At 40.0% G+C, this 14870-nt stretch overlaps 1 protein-coding gene across 3 annotated transcripts in view; it reads left to right on the top strand.

The window, feature by feature from the left end:
• Positions 1-14870, top strand: part of LOC137277455 (myosin-IIIb-like) — a 33683-nt gene extending 18813 nt beyond the window's left edge. Inside the window, exons 18-30 of one of the 3 annotated variants that reach the window (XM_067809185.1) lie at positions 3582-3667; positions 4103-4198; positions 4551-4642; positions 5092-5256; positions 5537-5649; positions 5902-6098; positions 6899-6988; positions 7140-7257; positions 7929-7976; positions 8656-8745; positions 8971-9120; positions 9545-9565; positions 12600-14865. In XM_067809185.1, coding sequence (XP_067665286.1) covers positions 3582-3667; positions 4103-4198; positions 4551-4642; positions 5092-5256; positions 5537-5649; positions 5902-6098; positions 6899-6988; positions 7140-7257; positions 7929-7976; positions 8656-8745; positions 8971-9120; positions 9545-9562 — 1263 coding nt within the window. In that variant the 3' untranslated portion in view covers positions 9563-9565; positions 12600-14865. Of the gene's footprint in view, positions 1-3581; positions 3668-4102; positions 4199-4550; positions 4643-5091; positions 5257-5536; positions 5650-5901; positions 6099-6898; positions 6989-7139; positions 7258-7928; positions 7977-8655; positions 8746-8970; positions 9121-9541; positions 9566-12599 lie in introns of all 3 variants that reach the window. The other 2 variants (XM_067809183.1, XM_067809182.1) reach the window with 2 other exon arrangements.

Below are 14870 nucleotides of genomic sequence, written 5' to 3'. Positions count from 1 at the left end.
CATAATGTGTATGTACATAGTCCAGGTAGGCAGACAGTCATAATGTGTATGTACAACATAGTCCAGGTAGACAGACAGTCATAATGTGTAGAACATCGTCCAGGTAGACAGACAGTCATAATGTGTATGGGTATACCATCGTCAAGGTAGACAGACAGTCATAATGTGTATTTACAACATCGTCCAGGTAGACAGAGAGTCATGATGTGTACAACATAGTCCATGTAGGCAGGCAGTCATAATGTGTAGAACATCGTCCAGGTAGACAGACAGTCATAATGTGTATGGGTATACCATCGTCAAGGTAGACAGACAGTCATAATGTGTACAACATCGTCCAGGTAGACAGACAGTCATAATGTGTACAACATAGTCCAGGTAGGCAGACAGTCATAATGTGTATGTACAACATCGTCCAGGTAGACAGACAGTCATAGTGTGTACAACATCGTCCAGGTAGACAGACAGTCATAATGTGTATATACAACATCGTCCAGGTAGACAGACAGTCATAATGTGTACAACATTGTCCAGGTAGACAGACAGTCATAATGTGTATGTACAACATCGTCCAGGTAGACAGACAGTCATAATGTGTACAACATTGTCCAGGTAGACAGACAGTCATAATGTGTATGTACAACATCGTCCAGGTAGACACACAGTCATAATGTGTACAACATAGTCCAAGTAGGCAGACAGTCATAATGTGTATGTACAACATCATCAAGGTAGACAGAGAGTCATAATGTGTACAACATCGTCCATGTAGGCAGGCAGTCATAATGTGTAGAACATCGTCCAGGTAGACAGACAGTCATAATGTGTATGGGTATACCATCGTCAAGGTAGACAGACAGTCATAATGTGTATGTACATAGTCCAGGTAGACAGACAGTCATAATGTGTATGTACAACATCGTCCAGGTAGACAGACAGTCATAATGTGTACAACATCGTCCAGGTAGACAGACAGTCATAATGTGTATGTACAACATCGTCCAGGTAGACAGACAGTCATAATGTGTACAACATTGTCCAGGTAGACAGAGAGTCATAATGTGTATGTACAACATCGTCCAGGTAGACAGACAGTCATAATGTGTACAACATTGTCCAGGTAGACAGACAGTCATAATGTGTATGTACAACATCGTCCAGGTAGACAGAGAGTCATAATGTGTACAACATAGTCCATGTAGGCAGGCAGTCATAATGTGTAGAACATCGTCCAGGTAGACAGACAGTCATAATGTGTATGGGTATACCATCGTCCAGGTAGACAGACAGTCATAATGTGTACAACATTGTCCAGGTAGGCAGACAGTCATAATGTGTATGTACAACATCGTCCAGGTAGACAGACAGTCATAATGTGTACAACATCGTCCAGGTAGACAGACAGTCATAATGTGTATGTACAACATCGTCCAGGTAGACAGACAGTCATAATGTGTACAACATTGTCCAGGTAGACAGACAGTCATAATGTGTATGTACAACATCGTCCAGGTAGACAGACAGTCATAATGTGTACAACATTGTCCAGGTAGACAGACAGTCATAATGTGTATGTACAACATCGTCCAGGTAGACAGACAGTCATAATGTGTACAACATAGTCCAAGTAGGCAGACAGTCATAATGTGTATGTACAACATCATCAAGGTAGACAGACAGTCATAATGTGTACAACATAGTCCATGTAGGCAGGCAGTCATAATGTGTAGAACATCGTCCAGGTAGACAGACAGTCATAATGTGTATGGGTATACCATCGTCCAGGTAGACAGACAGTCATAATGTGTATGTACATAGTCCAGGTAGGCAGACAGTCATAATGTGTATGTACAACATAGTCCAGGTAGACAGACAGTCATAATGTGTACAACATCGTCCAGGTAGACAGACAGTCATAATGTGTATGTACAACATCGTCCAGGTAGACAGACAGTCATAATGTGTACAACATTGTCCAGGTAGACAGACAGTCATAATGTGTATGTACAACATCGTCCAGGTAGACAGAGAGTCATAGTGTGTACAACATAGTCCATGTAGGCAGGCAGTCATAATGTGTAGAACATCGTCCAGGTAGACAGAGAGTCATAATGTGTACAACATAGTGCATGTAGGCAGGCAGTCATAATGTGTAGAACATCGTCCAGGTAGACAGACAGTCATAATGTGTATGGGTATACCATCGTCCAGGTAGACAGACAGTCATAATGTGTACAACATAGTCCAGGTAGGCAGACAGTCATAATGTGTATGTACAACATCGTCCAGGTAGACAGACAGTCATAATGTGTACAACATTGTCCAGGTAGACAGACAGTCATAATGTGTACAACATAGTCCAGGTAGACAGACAGTCATAATGTGTATGTACAACATCGTCCAGGTAGACAGACAGTCATAATGTGTACAACATTGTCCAGGTAGACAGACAGTCATAATGTGTATGTACAACATCGTCCAGGTAGACAGACAGTCATAATGTGTACAACATCGTCCAGGTAGACAGACAGTCATAATGTGTATGTACAACATCGTCCAGGTAGACAGACAGTCATAATGTGTACAACATTGTCCAGGTAGACAGACAGTCATAATGTGTACAACATAGTCCAGGTAGACAGACAGTCATAATGTGTATGTACAACATCGTCCAGGTAGACAGACAGTCATAATGTGTACAACATTGTCCAGGTAGACAGACAGTCATAATGTGTAGAACATCGTCCAGGTAGACAGACAGTCATAATGTGTATGGGTATACCATCGTCAAGGTAGACAGACAGTCATAATGTGTACAACATAGTCCAGGTAGGCAGATAGAGAGTCATAATGTGTACAACATCGTCCAGGTAGGCAGAAAGTCATAATGTGTATGTACAACATCGTCCAGGTAGACAGACAGTCATAATGTGTACAACATCGTCCAGGTAGACAGACAGTCATAATGTGTACAACATAGTCCAGGTAGACAGACAGTCATAATGTGTATGTACAACATCGTCCAGGTAGACAGACAGTCATAATGTGTACAACATTGTCCAGGTAGACAGACAGTCATAATGTGTATACCATCGTCAAGGTAGACAGACAGTCATAATGTGTACAACATAGTGTATGTAGGCAGACAGTCATAATGTGTACAACACACTCCAGGTAGGCAGATAGACAGTTATCATGTGTACAAATCGTCCGGGTAGGCAGACAGTCATAGTGTGTACAACATAGTCCAGGTAGACAGACAGTCATAATGTGTACAGCATAGTTCAGGTAGGCAAATAGACAGTCATAATGTGTACAACATACTGCAGGTAGGCAGATTTGACATGTTGAAAAGATGGTGTATCATTGTGGTACATGCGATGCATATGGTTATGATGCAAGTGTTGTAGCTAAGTATGTGTTGTAGTAATGCATGTGTTGTAGCGATGCATGTGTTGTAGGGGTGCATGTGATGTGGGAATTCATATGTTGCAGCAATGCATTTGTTGAAAAGACTCATTTGTTGTAGCAATGCATGTGTTGTACATGGAGTGGTGATGTATTTGCTGTGCATGTTGTAGCTGCTGTACACTGGCATGTTGGAGACGACAAAGATCCGAAGGGAGGGCTTCGCAGTGAGGCCTGTGTTCCAGGAATTTGTTGACAAGTATGCTCTTATCTCTTTGTCATGACAACCCAGGTTAGAGTCGATCTTCAGTAATCCATGCTTGTCATAAGAGGCTACTAACAGACAAGGGTCGTCAGGTTCGCTGACTTGGTTCACACACGTAATAGTATCCCAACTGCATAGCTCGATGGTCATCCTGTTGATCACTGGATTGTCTGGTCCAGACTCGATCATTTACGGATTGTCACCGTATAGATGAAATACTGCTGAGTGTGGCATAAATCTAAACTCACCCACTCACTCTTTGTCATGACAGTCTTTTACATATTTATTTTCTGTCTCTATTTTTCCTGTCTGTGAAGGTCTTAGCCAAAAATATTGGCCATTAAAAAAGCCAGTAAAAGTGGATGATGTTGTGTACTTTTTTAGAAGTGTCACTACAGTGTACGTCACATGTGAACCTTTGTGTCATAGGTACAAGATTCTGCTGTGTCAGCACAAACTTAAGGGGTCATCTGAAAACTGCAGGAAGATTCTCCAGGCAAGCGGCCTCAAGGGCTGGCATGTTGGGTTAGTACACATGTACTTACTGGGAACTTCGCTCTTTAAACTTTTAGCAAATATGAGGAACTGTTAAATTCTATACTGTGTTGGATAGAAAACACTTAGTATTTGTAATGTTGTAATAGAGGGTAAATTCATTGCAAAGTAAGGTTTGTGAATTTCTTCTGGCATCAAACAGGCAACTCAGGTCGTGTTACCAGAATGCATGTTGTTTCCTTCTGCTTTAATGCTTGTATTGTGTTTGGTTGTATTATAATGTATAGATGTTTGTTGCTATGGATACACATGAGGACAAGACTTGCAGATGAGTAGCCATTTACACAAATAATTTAATGACTCGCTATATACATGTGTTTAGGAAGACAAAGGTGTTCATGAAGTACTGGCACATCGAGCAGCTGGCCGATATCCTGCAGCGCATGGGAGTGTCAGCCGTGATGCTGCAGAAACGTGAGTAGAGTGCCTAGAGGAATGCATGTAGAGAGATGAAAATGTGTCTTTCTTTCTTAAACATGATTTCTCAGCGTTCATTCTTGCTCTGTCTTCAGATAGATAATACAGACTAGATGTGAATATGTATATATATTCTTGAGTGAATAAATGAGTTTTACTCGCATTTTAGCAATGTTTCTGGTGGGGAGGCACCAGAAATGGCCTTCACGCACTATATCCCTGTGGTGAGCCAGGTCTTTGGCATCACAACAGATGCTTTAATCACTAGGCTACCCTACTCCCTCTCTTTATACTTGAGCAATATACTGAACAAGATAGCAGTGAAGAGAAATGAATCAAGAACAGTTTGTGTAACTTTGTCAGCAGATTCTCTATCACTGGACAAATTGTGAACTGTGCTAAAACTTATATTCACTTGTTACAGTGTTATAATTGTATTTCTACAGTTGCACGAGGGTTTGTGGCACGTCGCCATGCTGAACGTCTACGTCAAGCAGCAGTAGAACAGCGGCGTCTAGTGGAGGGCCTCCTTCAACAGATTGAGCAGTTGTGTGTGACATGCAGCCTGAACCATGAGCGCATCAGACAGGAGGATGTCAACAAACCAAAGGGTAGGTAGGGAATATAACTGAAATATTTAAGTCAGCATCCAACACTAAACAATCTTATACACATTATGCAATCAGCTGATGTCAGCGTGATCAGTGAGATTAGATGTCTGTCTGTCTGTCTGTCTAATTGTGTTGTAAGGTTGGTGTGGAGTATAGTTCTGTTACAAGGTTGGTGTGGCGTATGATTCTGTTGTAAGGTTGTTGTGGAGTATAACTGCATCTTAAGGTTGGTTATAGTCCCAAGAATATGGCTCCTGTGACCTTCATATTTGTGTTTCAGACAAGAAAAAGAATAATCAACTTCAGCCGCCTGCTGTGCCACTTCACTCTCCAACTGGTTCCATAAACAGCTACCTCCAGCCAGAGAAGCACACCGTATCATGTGGGACTGGGGTGGGTAAAGTGTGAAGCTTGTCTTTAATATTCTTTAGATGTATCCTTGATAATGCTGACAGTCCACAGTTAGGTATTTTAAGGAATGAATTTCATCCTTGTAAGAGAGAGTCGTTTGTCCAATGACAATGTCTCACATTTTAACACTCACTCACCATGTTGCTGCATGTAGTAGTTGCCTGGCAACTATGAGATCAGTGAACTACACTACCTCCATCACACAAATCTACACATTGATAAACTGATTTCCAGATGGATGATGATGCTGATGATGAAGACGATGAAATTTTGGATGATGATTTCAAAGCTGATGCCTCTAATCGCAACAAGTTTGGTGCCCCTGGGCGGAAGGCGGCCACTATCTGGTTCCAGTCTACTCAGACCGAGAATGTCGTGGAGCCACAGTCTGGAAAGTTTGCCCCATGGTTTCACGGCATCATCTCCAGGAAGTAAGACTTGTGTTTATGCTCTTACTTTATGTGGCATTTTGTGTCATCTGCAGTCCAACCATGGTAAAAAATATCTTATAGCCCCATGATGTGTGATACTTGCCACCATAATGTTTGATACTCGCCACATAATGTGTGATGCTTGTCACATGATGTGTAATACTTGACACATAATCTATGATGCTCGAAACATCATCTGTGATCCTTTCAACCTTGGTAAAATAATATGGTACAGCCACAGAAATTATGTGATATTTGCAAATGTTTGATACTTGCCACATCATCTGTAATGCTTCCAACCATGGTACAATAAAATGTGACAGCCACATGAGTGATACTTGCAACATGATGTGTGATACTTGCCACATATGTGATACTCACCACATCTGTGAGTCTTTCAACCATGGTAAAATAATATGTGATAGTCACATGTGTGATACTTGCCACATATGTGATACTTGCCACATAATCTGTGATCCTTACAACCATGGTATTTTGATACGTAATAGTCACAAGTGTGATACTTGAAACATAACCTGTGACACTTGCCACATTATCTGTGATCCTTACAACGATGGTAACATGATATGTGACACTTGCCACATTATCTGTGATCCTTACAACGATGGTAACATGATATGTGACACTTGCCACATTATCTGTGATCCTTACAACGATGGTAACATGATATGTGACACTTGCCACATTATCTGTGATCCTTACAACGATGGTAACATGATATGTGATACTTGCCACATTATCCTTATTGTTTTGAGCACTGTGCTTCACTTGTTTCACAGACAGTCCGAGGCTTTGTTGAAAGGGATGCCAGTTGGCTGCTATCTCATCCGAGTCAGTGAAAGCCGCTTTGGCTACACCTTGTCATTCAGGTAAGCACTTGTATATATATCTGTATTCCATGACAACAAGATACCCATCATGTCTTACAGTGTTTACACATCTGACTTACTTGATATCATGGTGGTAATGGCTACAAGTCAGCGATATATTTCCGAATTTTCTGAACTTGTGTGTTGACAGAGCTGAAGACAGGTCGCGCCATTATATGATTGACCAGTTAAGAAATGGAAAATTTATCATTCTTGGAGAAAGCAAAGTTCATCGGTCACTACATGACATGATCGAGCACCATAAAACAGTAAGTACTCAGTGCTCAACAACTATTCTACATACGATGTGCCTGTGAATGAAGTAATCCCCATCCAACCACCGGAGACAGTCGAGATTGGTCCATCTAATGGATGGTCTAAATTTACAGCTAGCCAACCAGACAGTCTGGTTCAAATTTTCCATGTTCCATACATCTGAGTGAATTCTTGGTGTCTGGTCTGGTTAAATCCATTTTGTGCTGGTAACATCGTTAAGTTACTGGGTGGGTGGGATTTGGGCTTATTTTATACACTGTATATGTAGAACCAAATCTGATGGTAATGTGTTGAAGTCCCATGTTGTATGATGGTAGAGTGATTAAGGCCCATGTAATAAGACAGTGGTGTTGTGTAGGCCTATGTAATGTGATGGGGGCCATGTAATGTGATGGGGGCCTTGTAATGTGATGATAGTGCAATGAAGGACCCTGTAGGGTTATGATGTGGTTGGGGGCCCATGTAATATTATGGTCATGTAATATGACAATGGTGTGAAGGCCCATGTAATATGATGATAGTGCAATGGGGGCCCATGTAATAAGACAGTGGTGTGATGGAGGCCCATGTAATATGATAATGTTGCAAGCTTATGTAGTACTATGAAAGTGTGCTTCAGGGACAATGTTGGCATGTGATATAACACCCTTCTTATATGTTGCAGCATCACATCTCCAACTGGAAGGGACTACTAACAGACCCATGCGGACAGGTAACAATGGAGACAAACCTGTCTTATTTTATATGTTACGCTGGGAAAAATGGTTCCTAATCATTGGTCTTACACGTACAGTTTGTGCATACTTATCAGTGTATTGTGCAAGATTTTGATTATTATTATTATGAATCAGTCATGTTGATGGATTGTAGTACTGATTAGGTGGTTCAGTTGATATAAATGACACTGACAAACTGCATGTCATTGGAGAGGACGAAATGTCTGGAACAAACACACATTACTTGTTTTGTGAGTCTTCATGTGAAGATCCAGGATAGAATTGATCTTCAAGAACCCATAATCGTCATTTGACGGGACTAGCAGATTTAGGTGGTTAGGTTCACTAACTTGGTTGACACCTGTCATCGTGTGCCTTTAGTGTGGTGTAGTGGCAGTACTAACATTTTTCTGACATGCTGCTTTTCGGCCAGAGCTTTTGTGAACCAACTAAATAAAGGTGTGCATTTGAAAACAATGTAATATTCTCTTAATACATATACAACATGCATAGTTTAGAAACTGCTTTGTTCCTCAAGTTCTGTAAACTAGTAACCATTAAGGTGAACTCTTGTTATGCTTTACTACATAATGCGTTCCCTCCCATCTTCCCCACCTCCATATCCCTCCCCACCTCTAGCTCTCCCCACCCATCCCTGATTATGCTGTCTTACAGAGTGGTGATTGTGACTACATGGACCTTATGGACGATTCCAACCGCATGTACTTTGTCCTTGACCCTGACGCTTCACCATCAAGGTCAACGGTAGGTGCTCTGTCAGTCACATGTCTGGTATCCGCATGGAGAATTCATTAACAAACTAAAATAAATTTGTTATGTCAAAGGAATAATAAAAACTTTGTTACTTACAAAACATATATTGATACCAGGTCATGGCCTGTTTAAAGGGAGATTCATGCTGAACGTCTATCATGCGTTAATGCTGTTTACAAGTTCATGGATGTTAAAGTGTATGTTTATGATGTGCAGAGGCAGAGTGGCGCGTCCAGCCCTGGACTCCCTCCCAGGAATTACACTGTCCAGCGAGAGCCAGGACAGTCAAGGATGGCCGGGAGACCCCTGCCCCAGGTGCCTACTCAGGTGCCACCCCAGTCCTACCAGAGGCTCATTCAGAACCAGGTATGTGCACCCACAATGTTTACACTCCAACATTACCTGAGGTGTAATACCAGGATTGATGTGGGATAAACTTGGCTTTCGGAAACATGTTTGTTGTTTAGAAGCTGCCAACAAGATTGGGTGGTCAACTTGTTATCATATCCTGATTATGGAGATTGATGGTCAGGGTGTTAATCATCAGATTGTCTGGTCCAGATTTGTGTATTTACATACCTTTGTTATGTAGCTGGAATATTGCAGAATTTATATATAAAGAAACAACAGGAATGATATTTTAATTAGTTTAATTTTAATTAGTTTAATTTAAATTAAATTTAGTTCTAATACAGTTGTGCCCTTCACAGTATTGTACTGTTACCCCAAGTACTTGATAATCAAGTACATGAGAGGAAGAGGATAAATATGCTCACCTTACTTTTAGCAGGACCATTTTGGCAAGTGAGAGGTGAGCGGAGATTCCAGACATATTTGATGTAACTTTATTGGTAGCTAACATTAGCCATCATCCAGAACTAGCGCTAATACACAAAACACTCTAACAGCTTAATCTCACAACAAACACTCACAGCTTTTGGTTATTGTATTTGATCAAACCTGCTGATTAGAACAGATGCCCAGCAACCTATACTGGTTGCACAAGGTGTCTGAATGAGCTGGGTGGTAGGGATGTGCTGTGTAGCCTGTTTACCAGTGTTTACCATTTGAGACATGAAATGATACGCTTATCAAAACTGGTCTTTCGACATGAATTCGGAAAATTTGGTAACACTTGGAAATGTTCGCATATTTCCGTTGTCTAAGCTGTTCTTTTCTTTGTTTCATAGTTGTTTCAGATATTATTTACATTTTTATTTTGTCATTATTAAAAGTTTTTATCAAATTTAATCAAACAGTGATTTTGTTTTTGCTTTATAATGCAAGCATTAACTCAATTATAAGTAGTTTTTTGTTTACAAAAATCTTACAATGCATTGCAGTACATATTGCAATATATGCTGTCACATTGCAATATATCACAGTATGAAATTGAATACCCACCCCTACTGGGTGTTGACTGACTTGGTCAAGACAACCAGTGTGGCTCTCAGTGAGGAAGCTGTGAAGAATATGTCCCCCTCACAACTTTTTTTTGTCTTCCTATGAAGAACCTGGGTCCAGTCTCACTAAAATCATAACTAAGTGCTTGCTACCATCAGGCAAGGACCTGAGGACAACCTATTTAAATCAGAACAACCTTTCATACAATGAAACAGATCAGGAAAGATTACTTCTGTGGCTTAAAAAATTGAAATGGAAGACTCATTTCATAGCCTATGTCCTGACAAAAATCTTGACCATATGGTAAATAATTCGGAATTTAATGTACACCACATTCTGAATAAGTATTGTTTTGTCAAAACAAACAACTCTCAAATGGAAGTGTACAGAGTTAAACTAGCTTGAGAGAGCTGCCTTCTGATTTGCTAATGTTAAATTAATATCATTTCATTGGTTGATCAGAGTTTGCAGAGGTCTCTCTCATGTTGCTATATGATGTCCAGAGAGGGTCTGATTTAAATGGCAATGACCCACATTAGAATATGGTTAATTGACAATGCAACTATGAGGTCAGTCACAGGGACTTAATTCACTGGATGTCATTGTCAAGTGTCTTGGAGCAGAAGAGCCTTATGGTGTAATGGGGGTGGGGGTTGGGGGGGGAATGTGGGTGGTGGTGATTATAAGTTACTTACTGGCCTAAAGTGTTTAAGTGTTGTGGCGTAAGAGCTTTACAGTTTACTGGACCAGTGGTGGTGCTAGTTTCATGGATGCCTACAGGACAGTGTGTTTGTATCAGTAGTTGTTTACACTGCTGATACCGCTATATCAGGAATAGTCTATTCTCACTGTACTCTCTCAAACTCTAGTAACATACTGTATTAATATGCAGTATGACAGATTCACCATTACATGTTATAACCCATAACGTATCACGCATTCTGTGTGTGAATATATCATGACTACTGAAAGGTAGAGGGAAGATTTACACACCAGACACAGATTTACACACCTGCTGATGTGACTATTGTAAAATGAGACTTTCACATCTACCCACGTCTAACCCCTACTTCTGAACGTCTTAGTCTTTTCTGTCACTTTCTCAAACTTTAAACATACATAGTGAAATTCTTTTATGATTTTATTAATTACACAATGTTCATATATCTGTGCTTGAAGAGGAGAGACATGAATCTGTTTGAGGTTAAAGAAAACTGTAGATTTGAATATGGCTTCCATCACACTGCCTTTCCTTTTGTCTAACTTGATGAAATTGGATGTTGCTGTGTTTTGTAAGTTGTGTGGTGAAGCACAGGCAAACTGTAGCACAAATGGGTTTGTGCAGCATAGAGAATATGACAAGTCTTCTTATATGCAAGCGAATCGAGCAAAGGAGGGCAACGTACTTCACTCGCCTCTGATTGAAAAATATTTTTCATGTCAAAATACAGTATTGCCACCATCAAAGGTACACTCACATTTCCTCACTTGGTTGTGCTCTCAGATTTTGTACCCCATGTTTAATAATTACTCACGTGAAATATTTTTTATTCGACATTTTAAGCGCCACTCATTATATTCAGATCGTTCTTCGCCTCCATTACCTCTGTCAGCTTCTGGTTGAATGGAGTGACGGAACAAGAATAAGCAGAAATTAAAAAGAAATACCATATGCATATTGCCTAATTTTATCATGAACCTGTTGGAGTTTATTTGTCTGATCGTAGTCGCTATTGTTAGAATTTTCATAACATTTATTCTACATAAAAACACTCCTGGCATAATTGGCGAAGTAAGCAGGGTTGGCAACTGTATGTGTCCCATATGAAATAATACCCTCCTGTTCCTTCACTTCATTGAACTGGAAGCTGGAAGGGGAAATGGAGACGAAGCAAGGTCTGATATACCACCAGTTGCGCTTGGAATGTTGAATAAAAAATATTTCACGTGAGTAATTGTTCAACATGGGGTTGGAAATGTGAGAAAGCAACCAAGTGAAGAAATGGGTACATACCTTTGATGGTGGCGATATTGTATTTTGACATGAAAAATATTTTTCAAACCGAAGCAAGGAAAGTACGTTGCCAACCTTTGCTCACTTCGCTCGCATGTAAGAAGACTGTCATTTTCTCTAAGCTGCAAAACCCATTTGCTACAGTTTACCTGTGGCTGAAGCGATGGATATGACCCAGAGTGGGGTTGTAGGGGTGTGCAACACCCCTCCACCTTTTGTCTTGAGATTTTATTAAAGGCCATTTAAAAACTCTTGTGAAAATGGGTGAAAAATAAGTATGCACCCCACTTTATCAAATGTGTACAGACCAAACCCCATCTTTCTCAAAAAGCTGTATCAACCCCTGTTACCTGTGTCTTTTTGTATCTCATGTGAAATATGCAGTATCTGTGTCCATGGTAACAAAGAGGTCTATTTCTGTATTCAGGAAGAACAGCACAGATACAACCATCTAAATCAGACCTCGGGGTCGCGAGCACGTTTATCAACTACCAGAAACAGACTTCACTAGTGGCAGGACCAGCTCTCTCCATCCATCCTGCCGACATACAGATATCACCTCATATTCATCAGATATATAAAGATGCACAGATATCACCTCATATCCATCAAATTCTATAACTCATCTTATCTGTCACTATCTATGCCATCGTACTGATAACTTCTGATATAAAGCTGTACAGATATAAAGGCTCCACGTGTGATAGCAACCATCAATGAAATTTTCTTATTCAACAAAAAATATGTACCTCACTCTGTATGTAATACAAGCATTGCAGTATTGGCCAGAAGTCTCCAAAGGTAATGAGTATCCAGGTTTTATGCCTCTGTAGCATTATTCAAACAATATCATGGCAAGGGCTGCTGAAATGGATTCATACTGTCCCCGTGTGGGGAACCAAACTGGTTCATCAGTGTTACAAGCAAATGTTTAATAACCATTTTACTCAGTCAACCTATATTATCTACTGCTACAGGTGCTGTAAGTCTGTTTAATGGAACTGTGTTACAGTCATGTTCATTTATCTCATGCCTTTGTTGACTAGTCAAGGTCAGTGAATGACCTGCATTGATTGTTTTTCTGTCTGTCAACCCCTGGTTTGTATGACTCCCAATCGAGTCAACTACAAGCCTGCTAAATGTAGCATTAATTGTACCTTCATGTTCTGTCAGCATTATTCTCTTTATAACCACCTTCATGGTGCATTGTACTGTGCGCCTCAGATATAACTTCCGTGCAGAATTCTGCACGACTGGATTGTGAGTACGACATTGAATCTTTAGCAGTCTTGCAGAATACTGCAGAGATGGTATATCAGGGTACAGTGTAGAACCTTATTTAGTCCTGCTTGGGTTCATAGTGGATTTTGTCACGCTGCCTGTCATTAACATATGTACTGAGGAGGAAGATCATGAATTTTCATGAAAAGACAGATAACCAAAACATGTGAAGGGATTGACAGTTTGGAACATATGTGAATCCACAACAGATTGAGAACTTATGACCTGTACTTAATTCCACACACAGTCGTTATTTGTCCTGCCTGTATGCTTTGTGGTAATATTAATGTTTGTTGGTATGTGATGGCTTCCATGATCTTTAGATATATTATATATACATACAAGAGAACTAACAGTATAATCAGTTTATGAAAATAGTACATGTGTTGACTGTATTGATATGGATCTTAGTAGTGTTGATAATCTTGCTCTATTCTCCTATGTGAATTATGGATCCCAGCAATGTATACTGTTACCAGGCTGGATCTTCAGTCCAGCTCACAGATGAGGATGATCGTACCCAATGGCTGGACTGCTGCTAATAACATCTACCATTGGTTTGCCTTAAACTTTCCCAGGACACTAAGATATAGCATGAATATTGTGAAGAGTTGTGTTAAACAACCGACTGACTGTTTATGTCCATTTCAGCTATTGGAGCCCCTGCTATGATATTGCTGTAATATTGCTGAAGATGTGTAAAACCATATTCACTCACTCACTCGATCACACTATGGATGTATATCTCAGTTAAATTGTAATGGAGATTTAATTTGCATACTATCAGCAGTATTTCTGCTGATACTTTTTGTGTTTTTTTTTGTATTCAATAAAATTAAAGGTTACATATATGTTGTCTTTCATGTCAAGCTAGTATCAACTAGTTGTGTGTTTTATTTGTTCAATGCCCCCACCTCTGAACAGGACCAAGAAAACTTCTACTTTGCTACTCTCACCTCCCTTGAGTAAACGATGAAGACTTCAATAACCATGATACCCATGAGCCAGACAATCTAGTGACTGATGTCATCATCAACCTAGGCAATTGGAATAGGATGACATGCAATCAACTATGTCACAAATTGATGCCATTTAAGCCATGCAGTCACCTCTTAGGACAAGAATGAGGGGACATGCTGTCTGAATCACAAGTACATCTTGGATGTAAATTTCAACATGATGTGGGGAAGTGTTTGTGTGTCCCTTGGCATATTAATGTATGTGTGTGTTTCTGTAAAATTATGTTAGCCATGGAATTGAAAAAAAAGAGGAGAGAATGTTGGTGTGTGTATGTGTGTGAGTGTATTCTATGAAATGATTGCTATATGCTCTGTAAGTACTAACATCAAACTCCAGACATCTACTTCCAGATGATTTTAATCAAATATGAAGAATAAATATTATCTTTATTACTTTC

Source organism: Haliotis asinina, chromosome 3 (assembly GCF_037392515.1).
Source record: "Haliotis asinina isolate JCU_RB_2024 chromosome 3, JCU_Hal_asi_v2, whole genome shotgun sequence".
Classification (NCBI taxonomy): domain Eukaryota; kingdom Metazoa; phylum Mollusca; class Gastropoda; order Lepetellida; family Haliotidae; genus Haliotis; species Haliotis asinina.
Note: the sequence above shows the minus strand (reverse complement) of the source record. Positions and strands in the feature narration are given on the sequence as shown.